Source organism: Rhamphochromis sp. 'chilingali' (assembly GCF_963969265.1).
Source record: "Rhamphochromis sp. 'chilingali' genome assembly, chromosome: 16".
In the NCBI taxonomy this organism is placed as follows: Eukaryota; Metazoa; Chordata; class Actinopteri; order Cichliformes; family Cichlidae; genus Rhamphochromis; species Rhamphochromis sp. 'chilingali'.
In genome coordinates this window covers 7,988,297-8,012,170 of record NC_137943.1, presented here as the reverse complement: position 1 = coordinate 8,012,170, position 23,874 = coordinate 7,988,297, and the positions used below count along the sequence as shown (strand labels likewise).

The window sequence follows — 23,874 nt, the reverse complement described above, 5'->3', positions numbered from 1 at the left end:
ACACCCCGCCGTCACTGTTGGAGAGTCAGTTGGGCCTTCTGGTCTTCCTGGTCCTCAGCTCCGCCTCGCCTCGATCTGGCCGGACAGGGGAACCACTTCACAGTTAAAGAACAAAAGCAACAACGGGAGGACCGAGTGGCACGAAATAACGGCGGCTCGGATTGAGAGTCTCACGGATTGGAGCTTTGTGCCGTCTTCGGCAGGAATTAGCCGACGACTGAACTCCTAGAAAACGCGACAAACTTGGTCGCCTCGGATCTTTGTATCCTGACCGTAATCCGTCGAGGTGCTTGATAAATAAGACAAGGGTCAAACAAACGGACGGACGGTATCGTTTCCCAGCTCTGCCTTTAAACTTCGGCCATATAAAGCGAGGTGCCAGGGGGGAAACCTGATTTTCTTCGCTTTTCCTTTCGCTCAAACGGACCTCGGGAATAAAAAAAAGGGCTTGTTTGGCATTTTTTGGTAAGTTTATTTTTATGTTTCACTGAAGCGTGTCTGACGACGAAGTGCGCCTGTGCAGTGTGAAGCGTTTTAGTTAGTACGCCATAAAGAGGGGGGGGGAGACGCTGGACTGCTATTGTAGCTGACACGGTCAACATTTTTGAACTTTTGGAGCTTTTTCTTCCGCGAAAACAAAAACATGGTGTCTAAACTCCCAACGGTTTAGCGGGTAGGGGGATGAGTAAGACATGAAATATATATTTAAAAAAAAAAAAAAAGATTGTGGGGGTCGCCACATGATCTCATCCCCGTGGGTTTAGTCTACCACCAATGAGTAATTCAGTGATTTCATAATTGTTAGCTAATGTTTGTGTTACACTTCAGCATTTCTTTTGTGGTTCAGGCGACCTAATCGCCGGCAGTGGCTTAACCTCGCAACTAAATGCGCAACTATTGCTCTTCCAAATAAAGATTAGAGCCTTCCAAATTAAGAGTAGCCTTCATATTATGAAACTGTACGTTGTGAGGTGTCTCCACCCCTGATTGATATAATTGAATAAAGACTGCAGTGGGACAAAATGTCAAACAGTGGTCTAGCACTTATACTGAATCATTGTTTCATGTATGTAATAGAAGCTTTTGTGAATAGTTGGAAGCAACACCTGTTGCTTAAAAGCAATTTGATAATAATGGTATTAATCACCTTAGAACTACTTTAACTAGGAATATTTGATTGTTAATAGTGTGTCTGGACTTAGACTCGAGTACGACAATGCAAATGTTTTGGTGGCTGCCTTTGTGAAGAGGCTACACTTATCTCTTCGAACTGAGAACTTGGAAGTGGAACAAAGCCTGAGTGGGAAGGGGCGAGAAAGCAGACTGTGATGGATTGCTCATTCTGCCCCCACCCTTTGCAGCCAGTCCCCCCACTCATACAAAACAAAAGTCAGCCATCACACTCTGGGGGAGGGGAGACCCAGTCTGGATAGAGTGTACCACTAGTTTCATTGAGAGTTCAGAATAAGGAGAGCAGGGTGGGGGTGGCAGCTGTCCCATAATTGACTTTGAGAATGAATGAGAACATGGCGATCTTAAAACATCTGAGTCTGTACTCTTGAGAGGACGTAGGCCTTCCTTTTGCGATAATCTTGTCTTTAGTTTAAACAGTTTGGCAGCTGGGAAAAGCACAATACTAAATTATGGTTTCTGATTCTTTTCTAGGTGAAAGCACACATTTTGATAGCCCAGATGGCTACATACACTGAACATAACGGCAGACATGGACTACCTTTGGACATGAAGGAGATGCTAGAAGAAAAAGTAAAGACAGAATGTGAAGAAAACCTTGAATCCAAATGCTCATCCAAGGATTTGCGTGACTCTCCCTGCTCAGCTGAAAGCAACACAAGTGGGGTGGCTAGTTTCACCACCAACCACAACTCTGTTGTGTGCCTGCCTCTAGTGTCAGAGGGACTGAAACTGGTATGGACACAGTCTGATCAGACCCGTGAACTCGACACCATCCCAGAGCTGGTCAAAGCCTTCAACTTATTTCCCTACCCGTCGTCTCGGGAGGTTAGCGCTCTAGCCCGGGTCTGTGCCTTGCCACTGGACAAAGTTAAAGTGTGGTTTATGGTGCAGAGAATTAAATATGGAATTAGCTGGTCCTCGGAAGAAATTGAGGAGACACGGCGAAAGCTGGCAGTGCCGGAGCTTTGTGATGACTCAATTGAAACAAATGAGGAAGACAAAATGAAAAACAACACAAGTTATGAGGAATTGATAATTGAAGACAAGGATAGTGAAGAAGAGGAGAGTGCTCTTTCTAACTACCCACCTCAGACAAACGGCCCAAAGTGTGAGTCACTAGATTCATACAAGCCAGCCAAATCCAGCACACCGTGTTTCAGCTCAACCCTCCCACCGCCTCAGGATTCGTACTTCTACCACCCACCAGCAGACACGCCAGCAGCCGATGTTTCCTTTGACCTTTCAGATTCTTCTCCACGACAGCACCGCCATGGACGCTACAAAAAGTCTAAAGCTCAGCTTGCTGCCCTTCGCAAAAGTTTTCTAAGAGAGAACTGGCCTGCAGAGGCAGAGCTTAGACGCTTGCAGGAAGAAACGGGGCTGAGCCGTAACGACATTCGTAAATGGTTCAGTGACAGTCGTTACCAGCTGCGCGTCGGTCGAGGAAGCCTGGCAGCAGCCCAGAACTTTTCTCAGCAAGCTGCTGTGGGAAGTAAACATGATCAACAGTCTCAGCCTCTTCCACTTATTACTCAAAAGTCTCGTCAGCTGAATGGGGCGAAAGGCCATGAGCCAGCACGTAGCAATGGGATTAGAAATTCACACTTCTTCCAGACCTTTTTGTCAAATAGCCTGGAGGCATTTGGGGAAAGGGTTCTTGAGGCACAAGGGCACGATGTTATTGAGGATCTTTCAGGGGAAGGAGACACTTTCAAAGATGAGGAACAGTGTGATGAACGACCCTTACAGTTGACAAAGACTTGCAAGATTGAGCCAGATGTTCCCCTGGAACCATTAAGTATATCCAAATACTCTCCTTATTCTTCCCCCTCAGACAGCCCACCATTGTCTGTCTCACCTAACAAACCATTTTCAAATAAAATCACCACATCAAAGAAGCTAGGCCAGTCAGCCAAAACCAGTCCCTCCACATCTACATCCCCTGCCCTCACTCCTGCTGGGCGACCAAGAAAGACCAAGGAGCAGTTGGATGTGTTAAAGCAGCATTTCTTGCGTTGCCAATGGCCTAAGAGTGAAGACTACACTGAACTTGTTAAGCTTACTGGTTTGCCACGGGCAGATGTTATTCAGTGGTTTGGGGACACACGCTATGCTGTCAAAAATGGCCAGCTGCGCTGGGTAAAGGGGGTCCGTGATCAGTTCTTGGCAGAGCTGGCTTCCCAGCAAAGCAGCTGCGGTTTAACAAACGGAAGTGGAACATCCTCTCGGCCCGGGGGTAGCCGTAAACGAAAATCTCAAGCAAATGGAAGGAGTGCAGATTCCCCAGATATCCAGCCGTTGGTTACCTATTACCTTTCAAATGGCACACTACATGAAAAAGACCTTGATTCTCTATGCAAGAAATCGAGAATGAGCTACCAGCAGGTGCGGGATTGGTTTGCAGCTCAGGACGTTGGGGAAACTGAGCAGGAATCTATTGTTGTTACTTAATAACATTTCTACAAGTTGAGGTGCTCTTCAAATAATTTGCACCATGAAGCATAAATATTACTTTGGTTAATATTGCTTTAACTGAGCAGGTTTGTAACATTCAGTCTTCCCACTACAAGCCCAAAGTGAGGTTTGTGTTTTATATGTGCTGCATTCCCTGCTTTCCCTAATATATTTGGACTTGAAATATTGTGCTGCCTACATTACTGTAAATAGCGCAGCAACTTGTACACTGGTTTGCTTTATTTTTTGAGCTTATTATTTTTGTTTAGATATCACTACAGAATTTCTAGTATATTATGTAGTTTTATAATTTAAATTGGTTGTACATTTGGTACCTGACTGTAGCAAACAACCTACTGCTCCATAAAATGTCTACATTGACAAATTTGTTGACTGATCACTGTGTGTAACCATTCCTTTATAGCCAACAAGTCCTCATCATGAAAAGCACACTGGACATGTACACTTTAAATTGATGTCTTGCACTTTGGTTTATGATCCTGCTGCCGTTATGTTAATTAAATCCAATTATTTCACAGAACATAAATTCCTAATTGTACAGTGTTGTTCTTGATACTTTTAAACTCCTCACTTTTCTTTTTAAGTTACAGAAAATACAGCTAAATTTAATAGCTACAGCGTATTTTTGAAACACATTCCTCAATATCCATTTAGTCTCTCTGCTGTAATTCTTAGTAAATAAATAGCTTGCATACAAGTGCACCTTTGTGACAGTAACAGTCAACAGTACTAAGAAGCAGCAGACACATCAATGGCATACAAACACCAACCCACTCATTGATTCAGTTTTGGGTTTTTTTTGTTTTTTTCTTTGGTTCCCCCCCCCACCCCTATTCTGTCTTAGTAGTTAACTTTCAGGTTTATAATATAGACAAAAACAGTACTGTGTAATCCAAAGAAGTTTTGTTTTTCAGATAACATTATGATTCATAACCCAAGCATTATCAAATTGTCTTATCAGTTTATGTATTTATTAGTTATTTCCTTCATGGCTGTGTTTGAGAGATGAAAAATGTTTTAGTTGACATACCAAGAATGAAGTGGGCTTTAAACAGAGTCCGTTTAGTTTCTTAGAAATGCCTGGACAAAGGCTGGAAATGTTACGAAGCAGTGTGCATCACTTTGTTTTGTCATCCTGTTAGTCAGGAAAAAGCTAATGTGTCATACTTTGGGGAAATGTTCATAGCATGTAGTGTCCTCCTTGGTTGATGTTCTCTTTTTTTTTCCCCCCCTTGTTGGAAAACTTCTTATTTGCACATTTGTGTCACTGGAAACCAGTAAAGCATTGACCTTTATAACTGTGTGCAAAGTTTTTTGTTGTTGTTGTTCAATGTACTCTATGAATATATCTGACTATTTATTTTTAATCCATGTTAAGTTTTGTTGTGAGTGTGAACCACGTGAAATTAATGCATCAGCAGTGTACTTGCAGAAAGATTACGATGACTCCAACTAAGTTGTCAGTTTAATTCCTTAACAGAACAACATAGTAATATCAACTTCCATTAAAAGTAAAACAATTTATACATGCCTTTTTGTTATCAGGGCAAAACCACACAACAATTTCATAGTCCTAATGCACAAATCTCAACTAATGAACGCATCCAGGGGTGTAAATAGACATTTAATCAGTGCCTAGGTGACTGAACTGATAATCCACTTATGAACTGTAAAAGACCAGGAGTCTGGGTTCTGGGGATGAAAATGAACTGACTCAGTAACGTGAAAATATCAAAAGCTTTTATAAATCTGCTACAATGTTTGATAAAAGTTAGAATTTGTAAGTAGCTGCCAGGTAACTTTTCCCTCACCTGGTAGGTGTGCTTAATGATGTAGGTGTTCCTTTTTAAAACAAAGAGAAAGATTTTGATTGGGGATTGGAGGCGCACAGTATCCAATTTGATACAGCACATTTTCCAGTTTGATCACAGCATCCATGGCAGAGCTAAAAGAGTGTGTTTGCAGCCACACTTACTGTATTCATGAAGAGAACTATGGCTGGAAACTGAAGCAGCTGATCCAGGAGTCTGACAAAACACAAGCACAAGAAAGTTTCCTTTGGTTTTTAATTTTGTAACTTCAACATTCTAAATGGAACCTTCAGTAGTTTTAATAGCAAAATACTTGATGTACTTGTTAAAGCTGATTTTTGGTAATGAGTGAAAAAAACTTTCAGGTTTTATATCTCATGGAAGCTCGTTTTTTATCATGGAGGTACCATGAAGGAAAACACCATTCCCTTATTTTATCAGCAACTCAGCCACTTCAACAATTGCGTACAGGTCCATAGACAGACTTATATGTTTACAGGTTTAGTCAAATCTTTAGTAATTTCAAACACATAATCCCCCCCCCCCCCCCCCCCCCAAAAAAAAAACAACAAACAAACCCCAAAACAATTCAACAACAAACAAACAAGCAAAAACATTTAGATCATTAAGTGTGACTGCCTGGTTTATAGTCGGCTGTGGGCACAGACAGCTGGAGAAACGACAGCCGATTAGACATTCCTGCTTTACATCTGGGCACATGTGTGCCTGGTGCATAGTAATGTAAATTCTCCACAGATGAGTCTCCACAGACACAGAAACCCCCCTCAAAAAACAGACAGGCATGTGGACCCTCGTGCTTACTGTATGTCACAGACACCTAAGCGTCCTTGGACTCAGGGACACAGAAAGTAGAAAACCCGCTTTTAAGCTGTGCCTTTTAGCTTCATAGTTCAACTAACCCTTCCAGGCAGCTCTTATTTGTGTGGTGACAGTAGATGAGACGACACATTAGGTTTATTAACAGTTGTAGCTCAAATCCGTGATGTTTAAACCAAGGAAGGGGGTTAATTTAAGCCCAGCTGGGCTTGAAATACACTTGTGTAAACCCTAAAGATGACGTTGATGATGAAGATGGTAAGTTTATGCCTTGAGAACAGAAACTGCTGCTTGGCAGTTAAAGCTGGAGCCTGAAAATGCTCACAAAGCTGACTGCATTCAACATTATTTACGAAACAGATGAGAACAAATTATTAGCTCTCCTATGAAATTTAACCTACTAGGACCTGGCATCCACATATATAGACATCACATTTTGGGGTGTCTAGACCAGTGGTTCTCAAACTTTTCACAGTGAGTACCACTTCATAAAATATATGGCTCTTGAAGTACCACCCTTACGGCCGAAATTGAAGTACAGTAGTATAGGCCTATTTAACACCACATACAGTTTACACAAGACAATTTTATTTCTTATATGAATGTTATTTATTTTAACTGTCATAAACAGGATGTGACGAGTGATAATAATAACAACTGTACTGTATTAAAACATTCACAGCAGGTGGGATGTCCAATCTTTAAGTGAAGACCTGATGAAACCTGCTTCCGGGTCCAAACTACTCTTCATTTATTATGTCTGCTGTGTTTTTAACATGTTTTAATGCTTTGTATCTTGTTCTATTTAATCTGAACAAGCCCATAAAAAAAGTTATCACTGTTGGCCTCTCTCAGTTTTTATCATCACTATTCATTTTAAAGCTCAGTTTTAAAAAACCTTACGATGTAACAACAGCCCAGCCCATGCAGCAGTATATTAATGACTAGCCTTATATTGCAGTTGTTCTCCTGTCTGAAGTTTGGTCCATTTACTGGAGTTCATCCTCCAGTATTACTGTGTTTATATTATGCTAACCATAGCGGTGTAGCCCACACATCATTATATACCAGCTAGCCCAACTTCAGTAACCTTACAAACACCACTGCTGTTTAGTTTTCTGTCTTCATTTATGTCGGAAGTGATAGCAGAGCTGTATGTCTTAATTTTTGCTGTGGCGGTTAAGCTGCTGAACCTCCTTCGTGGTTCGTGCACGTCAAAGCTCACTTTGCTCTTCGTGGCGTTTCAGCCGACGACACGAAATAGCATCATGTGGTGGCCTCGCTGTCTACCCGCTGTGTGATGACCCTCCTCCAGGATCCGCCCACCCAAGCGAAATACACCGCTCTCAAGGCTCTTCTGGCTCCGGCTCCCAGAAGAGCCTCGGGAACTTTCGTGTCGTCTTTGCATACCTCTACAATGGTATATTATTTAATCTTTAAAAAACTGGGAGATTTCCCACATACCACCAGAGAGAGCCCAAGTACCACTAGTGGTACGCGTACCACAGTTTGAGAACCACTGGTCTAGACCACAATACTAAATTTTGCTCTACAAGGGCCTGATATCCACTTACAAGGACATTATACTGCCACTGTTCTATTGAAATTTAAAACGAATGTCCTCTTATCATTTTTATCAGAAACGACATCAGGTAAAAAGACAATTCTTTATTTTTACATTCATCAGGTGCCAATCAGCCCAAATCGGAAAGAGATATTAAAAATGCATGCCATGAAAGAGTTTGGGTCTTAGGAGCTTAAAGTAACTTTTTCTGAGAATCCTTTTTAAAGGCTTGAAACTTTCCTTTTTGATAGTTTATAGTAAGGGCTGGATTAGGTGACCCAGAATCCTCCCTTCGTTATGCTGCACTGGTGGGCTTCCCATGATGGGCTGAGTGTTTCTTCGTCACTCACCTTTCCCCCTCACTATGTGTTTGCACACCACTCTGCATTTAATTATTAGTCATTATTCCTCTCTGGCTCTCTTCCACAGCGCAATTTTTGCCCCGTCCTTCTCCCCTTATTTCCAATCAGTCGCGGCATATAAAGTGCCTCAAGGTGACTTTTGTGATTTGGTACCATATAAATAAAATACAATTTATCTGAGTAACTGACTATTAGCTATTATAAGGAGAGGTAATAATGCTGATCTGGTAGTTTTTGGTGTCTGTGATGTAATTGTGTTTCTGTGTGCAAAGTAAAATAATGTAGGGATCCTAAATAAAATTAGAAAGTTTGAATAAGCTGTGATAGAAATGCATTTCTTTGTTTAACAGCACTTGGGAAATTATTTTTAAAAAATTGTCAATTTTCATAGGAGAGCAAATAATTATAAAATAATAAATATAATATAATAATAGTTGTATTATATAGGTTTATTATTATTATAATATAATCATAGTTGTCAAACTCAATCTAATACTTTTTACCTTACAGTTATTTTTTAAGACAAACATGTCTTGATATATTTTCACTTTTGATCTGTATTTCCTTCACAAGTGCACTGCGAGCACACATTTATATGAAATTTTAGTCTGATATATTTGGTCATTAAATTTAGGTTCAATAAAATAATACACTGGGTAAAACTGGAGACTTACATTGAGGGAGAGACTAGGACCTCTGTGCATGTTCCACCTCTGGGACTCTGCTGAGCCTATATGACTGACACACATATATCATATTTGAACAGTCACATGATACAAAGAAAGAAATCAACTACAACATGACAATAAGATGCTTACCTCATGGTTCTTGAACGAGGCGTAACTAGAAAAAAAAGAAAAACACAAGCTCAACATGAACATGAACCAGAAACGATTAAACTAAGCATCAGCGGTTAAACTGTAACACTTCAATCAACACAAATCACTGGGGTTACCTGGGGAGGTGACAGCCACAGGGAGGGACATCCTCTGAGTTCTGTAAATGAATGGGTTATTACTGCTTCATTTAAAAACTACAAATGAAGTGAACATGTTAAAATGAAAAAGAACTTTTACCCTTCAGTTTGAAATTGTCCTGGAGAGAGCTGCAGAGCAGAAGAAGATTCATTCAGATGAATCTTTTTGGTACTCTTGTTTTAAAAATTAGGCTTTTGAAGACTTACCCTCCATTGTGAAAGTGGCTTTTTAAATTCCATAGTTTCTTTCTTCACCTCTAAAAGCTGCTTTTTTAAGTCAGCATTCTCTCTTTGCAGGTCTGAGAGTTGCCTTGAAATAACAGAAGAAGAAGAAAATCACTGCAGTTGGATGGTTTTATTTACACTGCCACAGAGGAAATAATAGCAGACATTAAAATCACCTGTAACTCTGCTCGGTGACTTCTTTAAGGCGTCTTTCCAATTCAGCAGACTTGTGCTTGAATTGTGCCATGACTCTCTCCATCTGCATCTGCTGAAAGATGACAATCTGGGAACATCAAGACATTGTTACTAAATGATAATTCTGTGAAAAATGAACAAATCAAGTTTGACTAGTGGGTAATAGCTCCGAGTTTCCCAAATAATCATAGCAGAGAGATGCATTTCATTTTTCAATCTGTAGCTAATGACATACCAAGTTAATAGTAATTGACTGCATACACAGGTATTTAACAACCCGCTATAACAATTAAAAGGCACAGAGGCAATGGGGCTTGAAGTGGCACGATCTGATATCGTCGTGTTGGTGTTGTTCCCACATCATCATAATAAATGTTGTTCCAGGTTCAACATTGCAAGTGACCAATCACATTGTTGTGACGTAATACTTTTGCGGGTTTGGAAAAAACACTGTAAATAAAAATCTACATAACTTGCGAGAAACCGCCTCTGTCCGCCGATCCAGCAATTTGAATTCTTTGCATTTCAGGATGCTGTTCTTTAATAAACGGTAAGCATTATACATATTGTCCTTGCAACATTGGAATTTCATAAATGAATGAATGGCTTGGCTTGCAAAAGTATTACGTCACAACAATGTGATTGGTCACTTGCAATGTTGAACCTGAAACAACATTTATTATGATGATGTGGGAACAACACCAACACGACAATATCAGATCATCCCTTGAAGTGCATGCTGCCTGGCAGGGACAGACCTGACACATGTGCTCTAGCCGTGATTGGATGAGCTTCACTGGGTCGTTGAAAAACATTTTTTCCTGCGGCTTCATCTGAAGCAGAAATACATCCACATGACAAAGAATGTTGGATGTCTGAATTAAAGTCAAACAGTAAGCTGCTCTGATTACGTCAGACTCACCAACCTCATTGATAGCCAGATAGCTGCAGCTGGCCCCACATACAGTGCACGGATCTAAAGCAGATGGGGGGGGGGGGGGTTTAGCAGCCTCAAACTTTGAGTTGCACTGCATCACAGTGGAGACATACTCATGAGGAAGTCTAGTTACAGCTCAGAAGCAAATGAACTCTCTCACTTGATTTAACGCATGCTTCACAGAAAATGTGGCCACAGCTGGACGCGGCAAACGTGGATCCTCTTCTTTTGAAGCACTGGTTACAGTGGAACCAGACCATTTTTGTGTTTCCTAAACACACACATACACACAAAACAATCAAACAGACACAAGGTTATTGCCCAGTTTACTGCAGAAGAACTGGCCCTTATTTACCTCCCCTTCTTTTTGAGCCAGAATAAACTGTTGCACACGCACCTGTCTTTAATAGTTTCATGGGACTCTTAAAAAAACAGCTGCGATCTTATTATCTGCAAGACCCCCATCAGTGCAAAATTTTATACCACACTCTTTTTGTACAGCTTTTTTTTTTCCGTCCTCATATTACACACTGGTAGCTGCAGGTAGTCCAACTTAGAAACAGAACTTATGTGTTGTCTTGCACACAACTCAAAATTACTCACATGAAATAATTACATAAAAGCCAAACCAGAGTTCAAAGGTAGGAAGGATAAAAGGTGATGGAAAAGGAGTAGCATGAGAAGAGGAAGCCCAAGAATAGTAATTTCAGATGAAACATGTCCAACTGTGGTAGAGCATGTTTTTCTTCTGGGAGTGGTTGGTTAACAAAACATTTTGAGGGGATTTTTTATTTCCTTCTGTGTATGCTTTAACGTCATTCCTGCGTGTACAGTGGAATCTTTTTTTTAAAACTTTATTAATCAAAATACTCAGTCTGCAGAGGCTTTCACGAGAGACGTCAGGATTTTATTCGAGCTTAACAATGCATATTTCAGTCTTTATATTAACTTATCAATTTGTATCCCTTCATTTAAAAAAAAAATACTGAACAGAAGTAATTTAAAAATATATTCTCAATGAATCCCTCTCAGTTTCCTCAATTACTCACTACAAAGGTGACTCTGACATTAAGCTAAAAAAAATGGCTTTACTCACTGAAAACTAAGTTAAACTCAAACTGTCACAAAGTATTAGCTTGCTAGCTAATTAGCTTAAGTTGTAGAAAACGGCGCTCAATCAGCCAAACAACTGGAAACACTGGACACTGGCAAAACACTAAAAAGAAAGGACCCTCATATTGGCTTCCTTTTTTTTTTTTTAGGTGTCTTTCTAACCTTACCTGCTACACGGAGCCGCTGCTTTGACACAGGAGCAGTTAGCTCAGCAGTCCCCGCCTCGGGAACCCGGTCTGTGTTGTGATTGGCTAATGAATGGTGACGTACGTGAAGTCTGTATTACGTACACTTTCTCTTAAAACCAAGATCCGAAGTGGAAACGTTTAGAATAAGACCGTGCTAGGATTTACTATACACAAGTTCTGCTTCTCAAACAGCAGTCAAGGATATCATGCCTACCATCTCCAGTTTAATCACTGTTTGGCTATAAATATTCGGAAGAATTTCCTGTCCGATTAACATAAGACGTGAGGAACACGAGGACGCTGTGAAGCTTGTAAGTGCTCTCTGTTCCCAGGAATCTCTCTAGAAATACACTGCTCAAAAAATAACGGGAACACAAAAATAAGACATCCTAGATCTGAATAAATGAAATATTCTTATTAAATACTTTGTTCTTTACACCGTTGAATATGCTGACAACAAAATCACAAAAATTTTCAATGGAAATCATATTTAGCAACCCATGGAGGTTTGGATTTGGAGTCACACTCAGTATGAAAGTGGAAAAACACACTACAGGCTGATGCAACTTTAATGTAATGTCCTTAAAACAAGTCAAAATGAGGCTCAGTGTGTGTGGCCTCCACTTGCCTGTATGACCTCCCTACATCGCTTGGGCATGCTCCTGATGAGCTGGCAGATGATCTCCTGAGGAATTCCCCAGACCTGGGCTAAAGTTCCTGCCAACTCATGGACAGTCTGTGGTGCAACGTCGCGTTGGTGGATGGAGCAAGACGTGTCCAAGAGTGCTCAATTGGATTCAGGTCTGGGAACGGGCAGGCCAGTCCATAGCACCAATGCCTTTTTCTTGCAGGAACTGCTGACACTCCAGCCACATGAGGTCTAGCATTGTCTCACATTAGGAGGAACCCAGGGCCAACTGCACCAGCATATGGTCTCCAAAGTGTTCTGATGATCTCCTCTCTGTACCCAATGGCAGTCAGGCTACCTCTGGCGAGCACATGGAGTCCATTTGATTGTTTGAGCAGACACACACACACTACCTGAGCCACTTGTGTGGGTTGTAGACGCCATCTCATGCTACCACTAGAGTGAAATCACCTCCAGCATTCAAAAGTGACCAAAGCATAGGTACTGAGAAGTGGTCTGCTGTCACCACCTGCAGAACCTAGGTCTTGCTAATTGCCTATTTCCCACCTTTCGCCTATTCCATTTGCACAACAGCATGTGAAATTGACTGTCAGTGTTGCTTCTTGCGTGGACAGCAGTTCAAGTATGCTGGTGGTATTGCCTAGAATTCATATAGCATATTTAAAAATAAAATTTTACAATCCTCGTTTATAGTCACTTTTATTCCATGTACTGGAGTCTTTAGTCAACTCCCCTACAGCTTTCTTAGAATTAGTTGTCCCATTAGTTGCAAAATGCATGCCTTTGGATTTTGCTAGTTTGTATTTGAACATTGATCGCTCAGTACATTTTTGAATAACTGAATTAAGAGACACCCATGAATACTTAAAGGAAAGTCATTTATTTACGCAGCTTTGATACAATTGCACAGATCTGAAATGCAAAGAAGCACCGACAGCCTGGAAGTTAAAAACCTCAGTTGAGCCTGAAGTCACATGGATGGAGCCATTCTTGAGAGCCGTCCGAGAAGAGGATGTCTGTACCACTATTTCAAGGAGAAGCTTGCCTTAGTGACTCATTCTAATCTGTGATAGTGAGTGGACCAAGGACTACGTTTTGTACTGCACCATGCTTCCCTGTGGAAAAAAAACAGTGTTGAGTCCTGTACAGCAAGAGCACAGTTATAAAAGTGTAGAAATGTATACCTGTCACTAGATCCCTCGTCTTTCTGGCCTTGCAGCTGGACTCACAGCAGTCACATAGACTGCTGTGTGAAGGGTCGTCAAGCAACTCCCAACTGAAGTAGGCAGGAAGAAATAATCACTGAGCTTCTGCCGATTCCAGGACAATTTAGTCATAGCTCAGCATTCAAGCTGAACTACAACATATCCAGTACTACAAACTACAGAGTCAAGTATGCGCTTTACCCATAATCTTTGATGTAGTGGCAGGCCTTCTTAGTATTGCCAAGTCCGTTGGGATCCCAAGCCACAAGGCTGCAATGAATAAACACCTGCAGGATGTATAGTATTCCACGATTAACCAACAATCTGCTTCGTTTCCTACATTCAGTTCTTGCAGTTAAAGACATTTACCTCTCCTCCCACAGCAAACTTGAAGGCTTGAAGGGATAGCCGGATCTCTGAAGTCTTTTGCCTGGGTTCAAATTTTGAGCGCGATTTCTTACTGTCGACAAGACATCTGAGGTTCAAGAGAAACAGATTATTTCAAGGTCTAGTCAACAAGAATACCCAAGTCAGTGCTTCTTGATAGCACAAGTTTACCCCTTGTTGGTGATTAATGGGTATAGAGAACTTTCAGGCTGCAACTCAGGTGTGGTGGCAGCGACACATTCATCAATGAGTAGCAGCAATGGCTGATGGGTCTGCTGCTCCACGCTAGCCATGATGGCGATGATTGAGCCCAGAGGGAATCTTGTAGATTCAGCATGGCCTGAAAAGTTAGCTAGATTTACACAGAACAAGGTGAGTCGCAGGAATGTTTAGGACTGCTTCTATTTTCAGGCACTTTCAGATACCCACCATTCATGAGTCCAATATGAAATACTAGTTCTTCTAAACCATAGGTACTAAACACTGGCTCATAAACCAGGGGGTACCAATCTCTGGGCCTGCATGAAACAGGTTAAAAGGTTGCATTTTTTTATTATTAAACATACATTTGCTTTTTTGTTCAGCATTCCATGTTACAACATGTCCACTTGCCTCTCAAATTCACAGACAATCAAGTCAATGTACGAAGGGATGACAGAATTAGGTGGGGTAATGTACGTCAGGTCATTGGCGTAGATTAGTCGTTTGCCAGTAACCTGTGGGGAGGAAAGATGAGTCACCAACCTGTAGGGATAGACGGTTCTTTCATGCACATAGTTCTGGGCTACTCACAAGCCTCCTGAAGTTACAGTCATTGAAGTCCACAGTGAAAACAGCTTCCCTGTCTGTGAGGCTTGTGGGAAAGCAGCTGCCCAGACGGAGCAGTGAAGTGTCCATCTGAGATCTACCGTCTGTCCACACCAGTGTCACAAAACCACCTTTACAATCCAGTTTCATGTCTAAGTAGAGAGGGAGGCAGCAAAGGGGATAATTAAAAACATAAAATTCTTACCCTTAAATTCTAAAAAAGAAGCTATTTCTCATTTAGACATTACCTGCATTTACTGAACCTCTTGCCACCAGGCCCAAAACAGCTACACAATACCAAAGGGAGGCCATGATGACTGAACACTTGGTGCTGGTTCCACTGGTGTTTTTATTCTCTTACTACAGGCTAATCAACAAAACCAGGTTCACCTGCTGTGTGTTCGCAGCTACAGGTGCAGCAGCAACAAGGTGTTTGCAATAAAGAGTTCAGTTGATTTTGATGTGATGTGAGTCACATGATGCAAATCTTAATATTTGTCCAGTTTAGTCAGTTTCACATCACATTACGATCATGAAAGCAGTAGTACTGTAGTCTGAGAAGGTAACGAGATGTTATATCAGTATGTGGCAATTTCAGATCTAGACAGTCAAATTCAGAAAACAAAACCGGAACATTTACAGCCGGCTTGTTTCACGTCATCTCACAGAGAGCTTTAGTATTAAACTCAGACAGAGTCAAATGCCAGGGAATAAAAATAAGTTTTAAATCTAGTTTTAATGTTGGAATGCTGTTCCACAGTGTGGGGGCAAAAAATGTCTGAGTTTAACTCTAGATTGAGGGACAGTCTGAAACATCTGACGGTCTGATTGGAGGGACCTGGAGCATCACAGGGCTCTAAGAGGTCAGAGATGTAGGAAGGAGTTAAACCATGAATGACTAAACAAACAGGAGGATTTTGAAATCAATTCTGAATCTCAGAGAGAAGCTAAAACAGGTGGCTGTGAGGACCCAAGGAAAAGCTGCACAAGCAAGAGACAGTAAAGTCAATTGCAGTGTAGTCCAAATGAGAGGGATGCCTCTCAGATGGAAAAGCCTTAATTTTCCAATATGGAGCAGAGGGGTGGGGGTGTGTGCGCATATACAGTCAAATATTATACCAAGACTGATCACCAAGCTCAGAAAAACATCCATCCAGTTTAATTCATGGTTGTAGAGGGGCTGAGCCAGTCAGAGCTAATAGAGAAAGACAACTATTCACACCTGTTAACGCTCACACATTTGAAGTGTGGGAAGAAGCAAGAATATCCACAAGGAAACTGAACACATGCAAGTCAACTTCAGGGGTCCGTTCTTCGTACCTCGCTAAGTAAGTTAGCTGGATTTGATTGTTGACGATGTCGCGTGATCTCCGAAGCTCATCCGGGACTTGCTGTCATAGCAACAGATCCGTAAGCGTAAACCTGCTCGGGAGCAGGCTCACTTTATGTAAACAGGATTAGATCGCGGCCACTCAGGTATGTCCGCTTCATGTATAAGAAAGCAACAGCGATATTTAACCACTGTTTTTCTATAAATAAATATTATCAATGTAACTAAAGATAATGGATTTGATTCTTTTATTGATTCCATACAGATACATACAGGTCATTTCCTAAAAAAAAAGGGAAATGTACTATTAATCATTCTATTTCATGTATTTGATTATTTCAGATGTAATTCATATTTTAGAGTTGTAATTGTAAATTACTTCGTGTAATCAAGATGAGAGACCACGGCTATAAAAGCGAAGGTGGATTTGGGAAGTCTGCCGCAGCCATGTCCTGTCCGTATACGCGAGCAGCCCATTGCGGAAGGTGCAAGATTGATAAGGAGAGTTCTCAGAATTCAGCGTATATTGCGGGACAGACAGGATATCCTTTAGCTCAGCGCGACAGTGTGCTCATTGAGAGATATCGATTTTCCCGTGAGGGTATTATTTACTTAACCAACTTGTTGACGAGGGGGTGCAGGACCACCACCTGTCTTTTGTTGCTCTGCCCTTTTCTTGGTTGCTGTTATAAACAAACAGATTATTTCAGGGACTCTTTTCAAGAGACTAAAAGCAATACAAGTGATAAATATTACCATTCTGTAGAATATTATATTTCACTTTTACTTGTTCCCATGTTCTAGTGGGTCCTGTCGTGGCTCTAATGTGAAAGAGGATATAATGTAATATAATATAATATAGTGTAATATAATAAATTTACCCTACCGCCTACTGGTGTTGGCCAGAGGGGCCGATGGCGCGATATGGCAGCCTCGCTTCTGTCAGTCTGCCCCAGGGCAGCTGTGGCTACAACTGTAGCTGCTTCCACCAGTGTGTGAATGTGAGAGTGAATGAATAGTGGTATTGTAAAGCGCTTTGGGTGCCTTGAAAAGCGCTATATAAATCCAATCCATTATTATTTTTATTATTATTAAATGACTTACTAGTTTAATTTGTCAGCAACTTTCTGCCAGCCCTCTCTCCTTGCTTTTGCAGCCTTTGCAGTGTTCCCTTGCGTTTTAATTAAACTCTGAAACTCCTGAAATCCCTCAATCAAGAGTTCTTGCTCTGCTGCCGAAAAATACTGAGCGTGCTCCTTCGACATTTTCGCGACCAAAGGGTTGCCGATCAATGTTTCTACTATCGATGCGTAGCCCCTGTTAAGCCACCCAGTGATCTCACATTACTTCATCCAGCTGTACTAATCGTCAACAACAGGTGTGTTCGCTCAAAGTTAGCGCGATGATTTGATCTTGGATGTAGTAAGCGAGGTACGAAGAACGGACCCCAGTAAAGCCCCAGCTTATTGTTTTGACCCAAGGACCTTCTTGCTCCGAGGCAATAGTGATACACCAAATGAGGTTTTGAAAATACAAGTATCTGAAGAGCACACACTGTCAGTTTATACAGAATAGTCATTTATTGGATTCAAATGCAATTCCAGAAATGTGACTTTTACATTTAGAAGGCATTTGACAGTAGGGCCCACCTTCCTACTGATGCACAGCATCTCTGAAAAGCAGCAGTATCACATAAAAATGGCTGGTGTTTGACAGAACAAGTAAGAGTTTACAATGTTTTAGTTATATCAAGAACAAGTATCATTTTACAGCAAAAACCCCAGAATAATGAATACGCAAAACAAAAATCACACAATCGTGACGTCCTCGGAGGTTATCCGCCATCAGATCCTTCAGTCATACTGCAGTCGATATCCGTTTTGACCAAGCTTCGTCGCACAGCTTATTTGAGCTGTGGGTCAGCTGTAGTGGCAGACTCCATCATTGTGTCACTGTCCCTCAAGTCAGATTGGTCCACAATGATTAGGGGTCCCAACACAGAATTGTGACTCGGACCGTCTGATGCTGCAAGGAGAGTTGAATTCATGAGTGGTGAAGCACAGCCCGCTTCTTTAAATCAGATGTCATTTGAATCCCTTTGAAAGTACAGGTCTGATAGCATGCAGTCACATTAAAGACACATGAGGTTACCCCATTCAACACCCCTCCTGGACCGAGACTTGCAGCTCAAGTCACAGCAGTTACAGAGGGAGCTTCGGGATGGGTCATCAAGCAGCTCCCATCTGGAGATGGGGACAAAAAGAAAAGCAGTCATGTGGAGCATAACTTCCATATTCAGCAAGCAGTGTTCAGCCTGTTAAATGAAGAATTAAAACACAAAACCCTGTAGTTCAGCAGTATGAAATACAGTTAAGTACAATTTTGCTCAAGAACACTTGAACACTTTAAGTAAATCTCTTTTTTAAGAGTTCCGATGCTAAAAAGCTTATTAAATGAGTGTAACAGTAATGTCATTTCCATTTATCCAGAGACTGAGGAAAAAAGGTAAAAGACTTGTGAAGTACAAGTTGTTGAACTCAATAATCACCTGTTAGTTCCCTTTATATAATGACAGGCCTTCTTGCTTTCGGCAAAATTTTGAGGATCCCACACAGCCAGTTTACAGTGGATGTACACCTGAGGAACACAGGGCTCGAATTAAAGTTCCTTTAAATATTTATTCTTGAAAAAATTTAACCTGTTCTCACCTCTCTAAAACCAAAGTTGAAGGACTGGAGGTAGAGGATGATTGAAGACGAGTGGTACCGAGGCAGAAACATCGAATTTTCTTTTTTGCTTTCTAAAAGACACCTGGAGAAATTGGTAAGTCAGATTACCAATACGCATCGTTTCCACTACACTGAGTACAAAGTCTGAACAGTACTGGAACCCTACCCCTTGTTTCCAATGATTGGGTAAACCTGGCTGCCGGGCCGCAGCTCAGCTGTGGGGGCTGCGACACATTCCTCCATGAGCAACAGCAGTGGCTGATGAGACTTCTGCTCCACTGCTGCCCATATTGGCATGGGGGAGCCCAGAGGAATGATGTTCGTCTTTGCTATGCTTGATAGCTCCTCTGTGGAAAAGTAAATGCTAAGTAGTGTGCGTTTTAACACGTGCTTGTAATTTGGCATGGTGAGAAGTTACCATTGAGAAGTGCCATGTGGAAGACCAGCCTGCCGTGACCCTCGGAAACCACATATCCAGGGTTCACGAATCGGGGAATCCAATCCTTGGGTCTGAAATAAAAAAAATATTAAGAATGGCAAGATTCTACATTTCATACAATTTCAGTTTGAGAAAAAAAATACAAGTGTCACAAACCTTCTGTAAACACATTCAATGGGATGCACAAAATCTGGAGGGTTTGGCTTTGTCTGTGGCCTGTAGCTCATTTCATTCTGATAGAATATGCGTTTTCCCTTTACCTGCAAGACGGGAAAGCAAACAAGTGATTAAATTAGAGCTCACAAGTGAGTGGAAGCTACTGAAGTTGCATCTCTCAGAGTACAGTACCATTTTAGTAAACTTGCACTCGGAAAACATATAGTTAAACTGTGCTTCCCCCTCTCCAGAGGGCAGAACCTTCCACTGAGATGCCATGCAGTTTCCAAGAAACAGTCGAGCTGCATACGGCACCAGCTCCGCATTCACCCTCCATGTCACCCTCACGGAGTTGTTTGCACAGACCACGTTGATGTCTGGAAAAATAAAACAAAATCACGGTCATCTTTTATGTGGACAGAAACACTTAAAAATATGCATTTGTGTCTATACGTCTGAAATCCTCCCCCAAAAAGAATATATATACCTGCATTGGCAACAGTCATTGCAAAAACAGCCAGGACAAGCAAATCTAGGTAGAGATGAGTCCCCATGACTAAACAATCCTGTACACATTGGGACCAACATGCTTTATGAACTTCTTGCTTAATGACCTCAACCATCAACACCTGTGTGAAAGCAGAGCCCACGAATCACAGACTCAGAGTGCTCTATGAGCTCATCACTGTGTGATCGGGTGGACCTTGAATGAGTGGTATCTTTACTTTTACATTTCTTTTTCTTACTACATTTGCTTGACAGAATTTAAGTTTAACGCATTTCCTTCCTCTTAATCAGCATCTTTCTTCATCATGAGAAAAGATTAATGTTAGACTTGTTTTTTCTAGTTATCTTTGGAAATGCCCAGTCTTACAGAAGAAAGTGACACGTGTCATATCATAGGCCACTGAAACTTAGAGTATTACTTTCCATAAAGCTTACAAACTCTATGTGGATCAGTAACTTGACAAGCTTATTTGAGTTTACTTTTGTTGACATGCATGCAAGACTTGGAAGAAATATCCTAGAAAGCATAAATCAGGTAAACTTACATGTGCACGTTTAGTTGGCAGTTGTCTAAAATTTTATTTTTGCACCAACAACATAATTCCCAAAGAAAGCTGAAAAGTTTTAGCACAGTGGGCAGTGTCCTTAATGAACAGCTAGAGCACAAGAGAAGAAGAGGGAGGACTAAAAGATTATCTACAGCTGGTATTCAGTACCTGAAAGTCATTTCCTTAGGAAGGGTGGCCGTCAACAAGCCATTCTTAAGGAAGGAAGAAAGGGGTGAGGTATACCAAATTGCTCAACAACTGGACTGAAAATCAATGAAACAGGTCTTGGAGTGATGAGTCATTCTGACTGGAATTATGGTCTGTATGTATGGAGGAGGTTAGGAGAGAGGTGAAATAGTGAGTGTCTATATGGTGGAGGCTTTGTCATTGTTTGGGTCAGTATTTCAGCCACTGCTGTTGGGGATCCTGACAAAACCATTAATGCAGAAAAGTGCCATCAGACTTTAATCCACCATGGGAAAACATCTGAATGGCAACAGTTTTATTTTTCAACACACACGCTGACAATGCAGTAAGAGCATATGTGAAGCAGTGTGGGATCACCATGACAGAGAATGGGACAAAAGGCAGGCGACATCCAGAGAAGAGCTTTGACTGTTCTTCAACTTAAAGGCTACCTGAAGAAATGACAAAAAAGCCGCCTAAGAGAGTTCAGACTGTGATAAAGAATAAAGATGGTCATACCAAATATTAACTTTCAAGCTCATTAGAATTGTACAAACTGTTTTTGCCTTATATTCTGCATTTATGTGTATTTTGTGTGCTTCAATAAATCACATTTTCCTGGGAAATTATGCGGAAATGACGAGTGATTCAAGACTTTTGCACATAAGGACTACTGTTTATATTTGTTCTTTTTGCAGTTCAAAATAAAGTATAGATGAGTACAATTCAGCTGTCGGAGGCAATATTTTTATATGATGTTGCATCACTACTGAAAATCGATTACATAAATCTATAATGGTATAGCTTTTTGGAAGTTTGCTTTTATTTAGCTGCCATGATTTTACTTACCAAAACTTTTGTACATATGGGGTATAATTCAAGCCGTACAAAAGTACATTCTTTTGTTCACGTGAAATCTGCCTGCGACTTTAGAAATAGATGTATTGAAATAACAGATATATTGAAATAACTGATCTTGTATTTAGAAGTTAATACGTCAGAGAGGAACAAAAATGCTGGTGTGTTGTGACGGCGTCATGTCCGGAATGTTAGCCCGTGACACAGGAAGTAAAGTCCGGTTAGCAGAAGAAGTAGATTGTTATTCGGCAATTTGCTGTTTAGTTCACCAAGCTGTTCATAAAATTTGTTAGTATTATTTTCTTCATTCAGCATGTTGATCAAAGTCAAGGTAAGAACATTACTTTCTTTGATTCTAGCCCGGGCTCCATGGGTGGTGTTCAGTCCCGTCTCTGTTTCTCGATATCCCGCTAATATCACAGAGCCGGTTCGCTCATTTATTTCAGGGCCTGGGGCAACAGAAAACCCAACTTACACCCGACATGCTGTGAAACAGATCAGTGTTAAGCACCCGATCATTCAAGCGAAACTGCTCTTTCTTCACTAAGTTGCTATTGTTTGACGTTTGCTAACACTCATCGTTGCTAACATCTAGTTTTGGTGACTGAAAACAGGTTAGCCCGTGCTGTACTACAACCAGTGAATACTTTATAGTTGTGACAAAGCAAAAAGGGCAAAAAATGTTTAGGGTTTACGCTACCGATGACACGAGACTTCATTGTGTACTTGCGACCGAAATGTTGACGTGTTTCTAAAGTTTAACAGAGTCTATAAACAGAGATATGGCGACTTGGCTAGTAGTGAAAATAATCAGTTTTTCCATTAACCGACACGGGCATCCTTTTCGAAACCGCTGTATGCAAATCCAGAGTTCAAATCATCTGGCAAAATTACATCAAATTTTGGATCAAAAATTTCCAAAAAAGTCCCAAGACATTTATTTTAACCGTAACTGTGTGACAGTGTTTATGTACAATAGTATAGTAGCTGAAATTCCCTGGCAGCTTGGCTCGAGCCCAGAGAAAATCCTTGGTGAATTCCTCCTTCTTCTTAACCATTTAGGATTGTGAAAGTTCAGTGTTTCTATAATCGTTTTGTTATGTTTCAGACTCTCACTGGAAAAGAAATAGAGATTGACATAGAGCCCACAGATAAGGTAACATCTTGTGATAAATAGTCCTTGTTATATGCAGCTGCTAGATTTTGTTGCTTAATCTCTTGTTTTTGCTCAAATCAAGGTGGAGCGGATTAAAGAAAGAGTGGAAGAGAAGGAAGGGATCCCACCGCAGCAACAGAGACTTATCTACAGTGGAAAACAGATGTGAGGCATTTTGCTCTGCAGCTATCTGCATATGATCTCCAGGTGTTCTCCTGCGAACTCTAATCATCTCCTGTGTTGTCTTGTGAACCTCAGGAATGATGAGAAGACGGCAGCAGACTACAAGATCCAGGGAGGCTCAGTGCTCCATCTTGTGTTGGCGCTAAGAGGAGGATCAACAAACCACAGTTGCTGCTTACCCCTGTCCTCCACGTCATGAGTCGCTGTCATCATGGGAAGCCGGCCGAGTGCCAACGCTTTAGGTGTCTGTCATCGTCTAACCATGTTTCAACGCAGAAATCTGAAATCCTCCGTTTCCAGGCCGACGGAAACGAGAAAACAAAACAAAACAAAAATCAACCGGAAACATTAAAAAGAAAAAAGGACGTTCTAATTCCTTTGTACTTGTTTTTGAAATCCCACACTGGCTTTCTGAGTTTGACCAGTTAATGCAGGCACCCATGAAGAGACAGTTTGACAACACTGTGGTCTTTTTGCTTGTGAATAAATGATGAAGTTGATCTAAGTGTTGTCCTCTGATATATATACACATATATATATATATATATATACACACACACACTGAAATCAAGTCACAGCTGAGGATTCTGGAAACAGTTTTTAATTAGAAAATGACATGAAATTGAAGATTGAAAGACAATCCAAACTGCTGTCAAATGATTCCTTCTGTGTCTATAATTTAGTTAAGGTAGTGATACAAACAGTCTGGTAAAGACTCCAGTGAAATCCATGTAGAGCACCGTTGCTGACATCCAGTACGCGGAGTGGTTTTAAAAGGGGTTAAGATGAGTTATCAAAGTCATATGCTGGCTTTGTTTACAGTCATAAAACTCTTGTGCTTATACTTTGAATATCTA

General features: G+C 41.0%; 5 protein-coding genes across 6 annotated transcripts; 2 read left to right on the top strand and 3 right to left on the bottom strand.

Annotated features, from left to right (window-relative positions):
* The first annotated feature begins 23 nt into the window (after positions 1-23).
* Positions 24-4,195, top strand: homeza (homeobox and leucine zipper encoding a). Its single transcript, XM_080907227.1, has 2 exons — positions 24-465; positions 1,666-4,195. The coding sequence occupies exon 2, from the start codon at positions 1,693-1,695 to the stop codon at positions 3,643-3,645; it is 1,953 nt and encodes a 650-aa protein (XP_080763353.1). The 5' UTR covers positions 24-465; positions 1,666-1,692; the 3' UTR covers positions 3,646-4,195.
* A 152-nt stretch (positions 4,196-4,347) lies between these two features.
* On the bottom strand, positions 4,348-11,924 carry LOC308412702 (E3 ubiquitin-protein ligase RNF212B-like). Its single transcript, XM_080907229.1, has 13 exons — positions 11,857-11,924; positions 10,737-10,847; positions 10,566-10,615; positions 10,398-10,472; positions 9,621-9,727; positions 9,427-9,529; positions 9,320-9,348; positions 9,199-9,239; positions 9,062-9,086; positions 8,918-8,981; positions 5,645-5,696; positions 5,481-5,511; positions 4,348-5,361 (listed from the first exon to the last, which is right to left on the bottom strand). The coding sequence occupies exons 2-13, from the start codon at positions 10,834-10,836 to the stop codon at positions 5,298-5,300; spliced, it is 741 nt and encodes a 246-aa protein (XP_080763355.1). The 5' UTR covers positions 10,837-10,847; positions 11,857-11,924; the 3' UTR covers positions 4,348-5,297.
* A 1,499-nt stretch (positions 11,925-13,423) lies between these two features.
* Positions 13,424-17,505, bottom strand: zp3f.1 (zona pellucida glycoprotein 3f, tandem duplicate 1). 2 transcript variants are annotated; one of them, XM_080861151.1, is made up of 9 exons: positions 17,360-17,505; positions 14,911-15,077; positions 14,731-14,834; positions 14,548-14,636; positions 14,290-14,470; positions 14,101-14,206; positions 13,933-14,018; positions 13,711-13,802; positions 13,424-13,641 (listed from the first exon to the last, which is right to left on the bottom strand). In XM_080861151.1, exons 2-9 carry the CDS (start codon positions 15,073-15,075, stop codon positions 13,586-13,588), a joined length of 879 nt encoding a protein of 292 aa, XP_080717277.1. In that variant the 5' UTR covers positions 15,076-15,077; positions 17,360-17,505; the 3' UTR covers positions 13,424-13,585. The 2 variants fall into 2 exon arrangements, with proteins under 2 accessions (XP_080717277.1, XP_080717276.1); XM_080861150.1 differs by lacking the exon at positions 17,360-17,505 and adding an exon at positions 15,174-15,510.
* Positions 17,506-17,837: 332 nt separating this feature from the next.
* On the bottom strand, positions 17,838-20,528 carry zp3f.2 (zona pellucida glycoprotein 3f, tandem duplicate 2). Its single transcript, XM_080907885.1, has 9 exons — positions 20,067-20,528; positions 19,772-19,956; positions 19,580-19,683; positions 19,403-19,494; positions 19,151-19,331; positions 18,964-19,066; positions 18,804-18,892; positions 18,407-18,498; positions 17,838-18,280 (listed from the first exon to the last, which is right to left on the bottom strand). The coding sequence occupies exons 1-9, from the start codon at positions 20,200-20,202 to the stop codon at positions 18,159-18,161; spliced, it is 1,104 nt and encodes a 367-aa protein (XP_080764011.1). The 5' UTR covers positions 20,203-20,528; the 3' UTR covers positions 17,838-18,158.
* A 1,323-nt stretch (positions 20,529-21,851) lies between these two features.
* On the top strand, positions 21,852-23,517 carry nedd8l (NEDD8 ubiquitin like modifier, like). The gene is made up of 4 exons (XM_080861383.1): positions 21,852-22,009; positions 22,787-22,834; positions 22,917-22,999; positions 23,093-23,517. The coding sequence occupies exons 1-4, from the start codon at positions 21,992-21,994 to the stop codon at positions 23,214-23,216; spliced, it is 273 nt and encodes a 90-aa protein (XP_080717509.1). The 5' UTR covers positions 21,852-21,991; the 3' UTR covers positions 23,217-23,517.
* Positions 23,518-23,874: the final 357 nt, after the last annotated feature.

Bases quoted from the DNA above. Each gene is read 5' to 3' on its own strand.
- zp3f.2 (XM_080907885.1), bottom strand. From the start codon at position 20,202: ATGGTTGAGGTCATTAAGCAAGAAGTTCATAAAGCATGTTGGTCCCAA. The intron at 19,495-19,579 runs GTTTGTGACACT...TTTTTATTTCAG, and splicing joins ATTGAATGTGTTTACAGAAG to ACCCAAGGATTGGATTCCCC. The intron at 18,893-18,963 runs GTGAGAACAGGT...TGTGTTCCTCAG, and splicing joins TCAACTTTGGTTTTAGAGAG to GTGTACATCCACTGTAAACT.
- nedd8l (XM_080861383.1), top strand. The intron at 22,835-22,916 runs GTAACATCTTGT...GCTCAAATCAAG, and splicing joins ACATAGAGCCCACAGATAAG to GTGGAGCGGATTAAAGAAAG. The intron at 23,000-23,092 runs GTGAGGCATTTT...TGTGAACCTCAG, and splicing joins ATCTACAGTGGAAAACAGAT to GAATGATGAGAAGACGGCAG.
- homeza (XM_080907227.1), top strand. From the start codon at position 1,693: ATGGCTACATACACTGAACATAACGGCAGACATGGACTACCTTTGGAC.
- zp3f.1 (XM_080861150.1), bottom strand. From the start codon at position 15,237: ATGGCCTCCCTTTGGTATTGTGTAGCTGTTTTGGGCCTGGTGGCAAGA. The intron at 14,471-14,547 runs GTGGGTATCTGA...GTGTAAATCTAG, and splicing joins TCATATTGGACTCATGAATG to CTAACTTTTCAGGCCATGCT. The intron at 13,803-13,932 runs GTAAAGCGCATA...TGCCTACTTCAG, and splicing joins CACTACATCAAAGATTATGG to TTGGGAGTTGCTTGACGACC.
- LOC308412702 (XM_080907229.1), bottom strand. From the start codon at position 10,836: ATGGTCTGGTTCCACTGTAACCAGTGCTTCAAAAGAAGAGGATCCACG. The intron at 10,473-10,565 runs GTTGGTGAGTCT...TTTCTGCTTCAG, and splicing joins GCTATCTGGCTATCAATGAG to ATGAAGCCGCAGGAAAAAAT. The intron at 5,697-8,917 runs GTAAGTCTCCAG...GTGTTTTGTCAG, and splicing joins GTCCTAGTCTCTCCCTCAAT to ACTCCTGGATCAGCTGCTTC.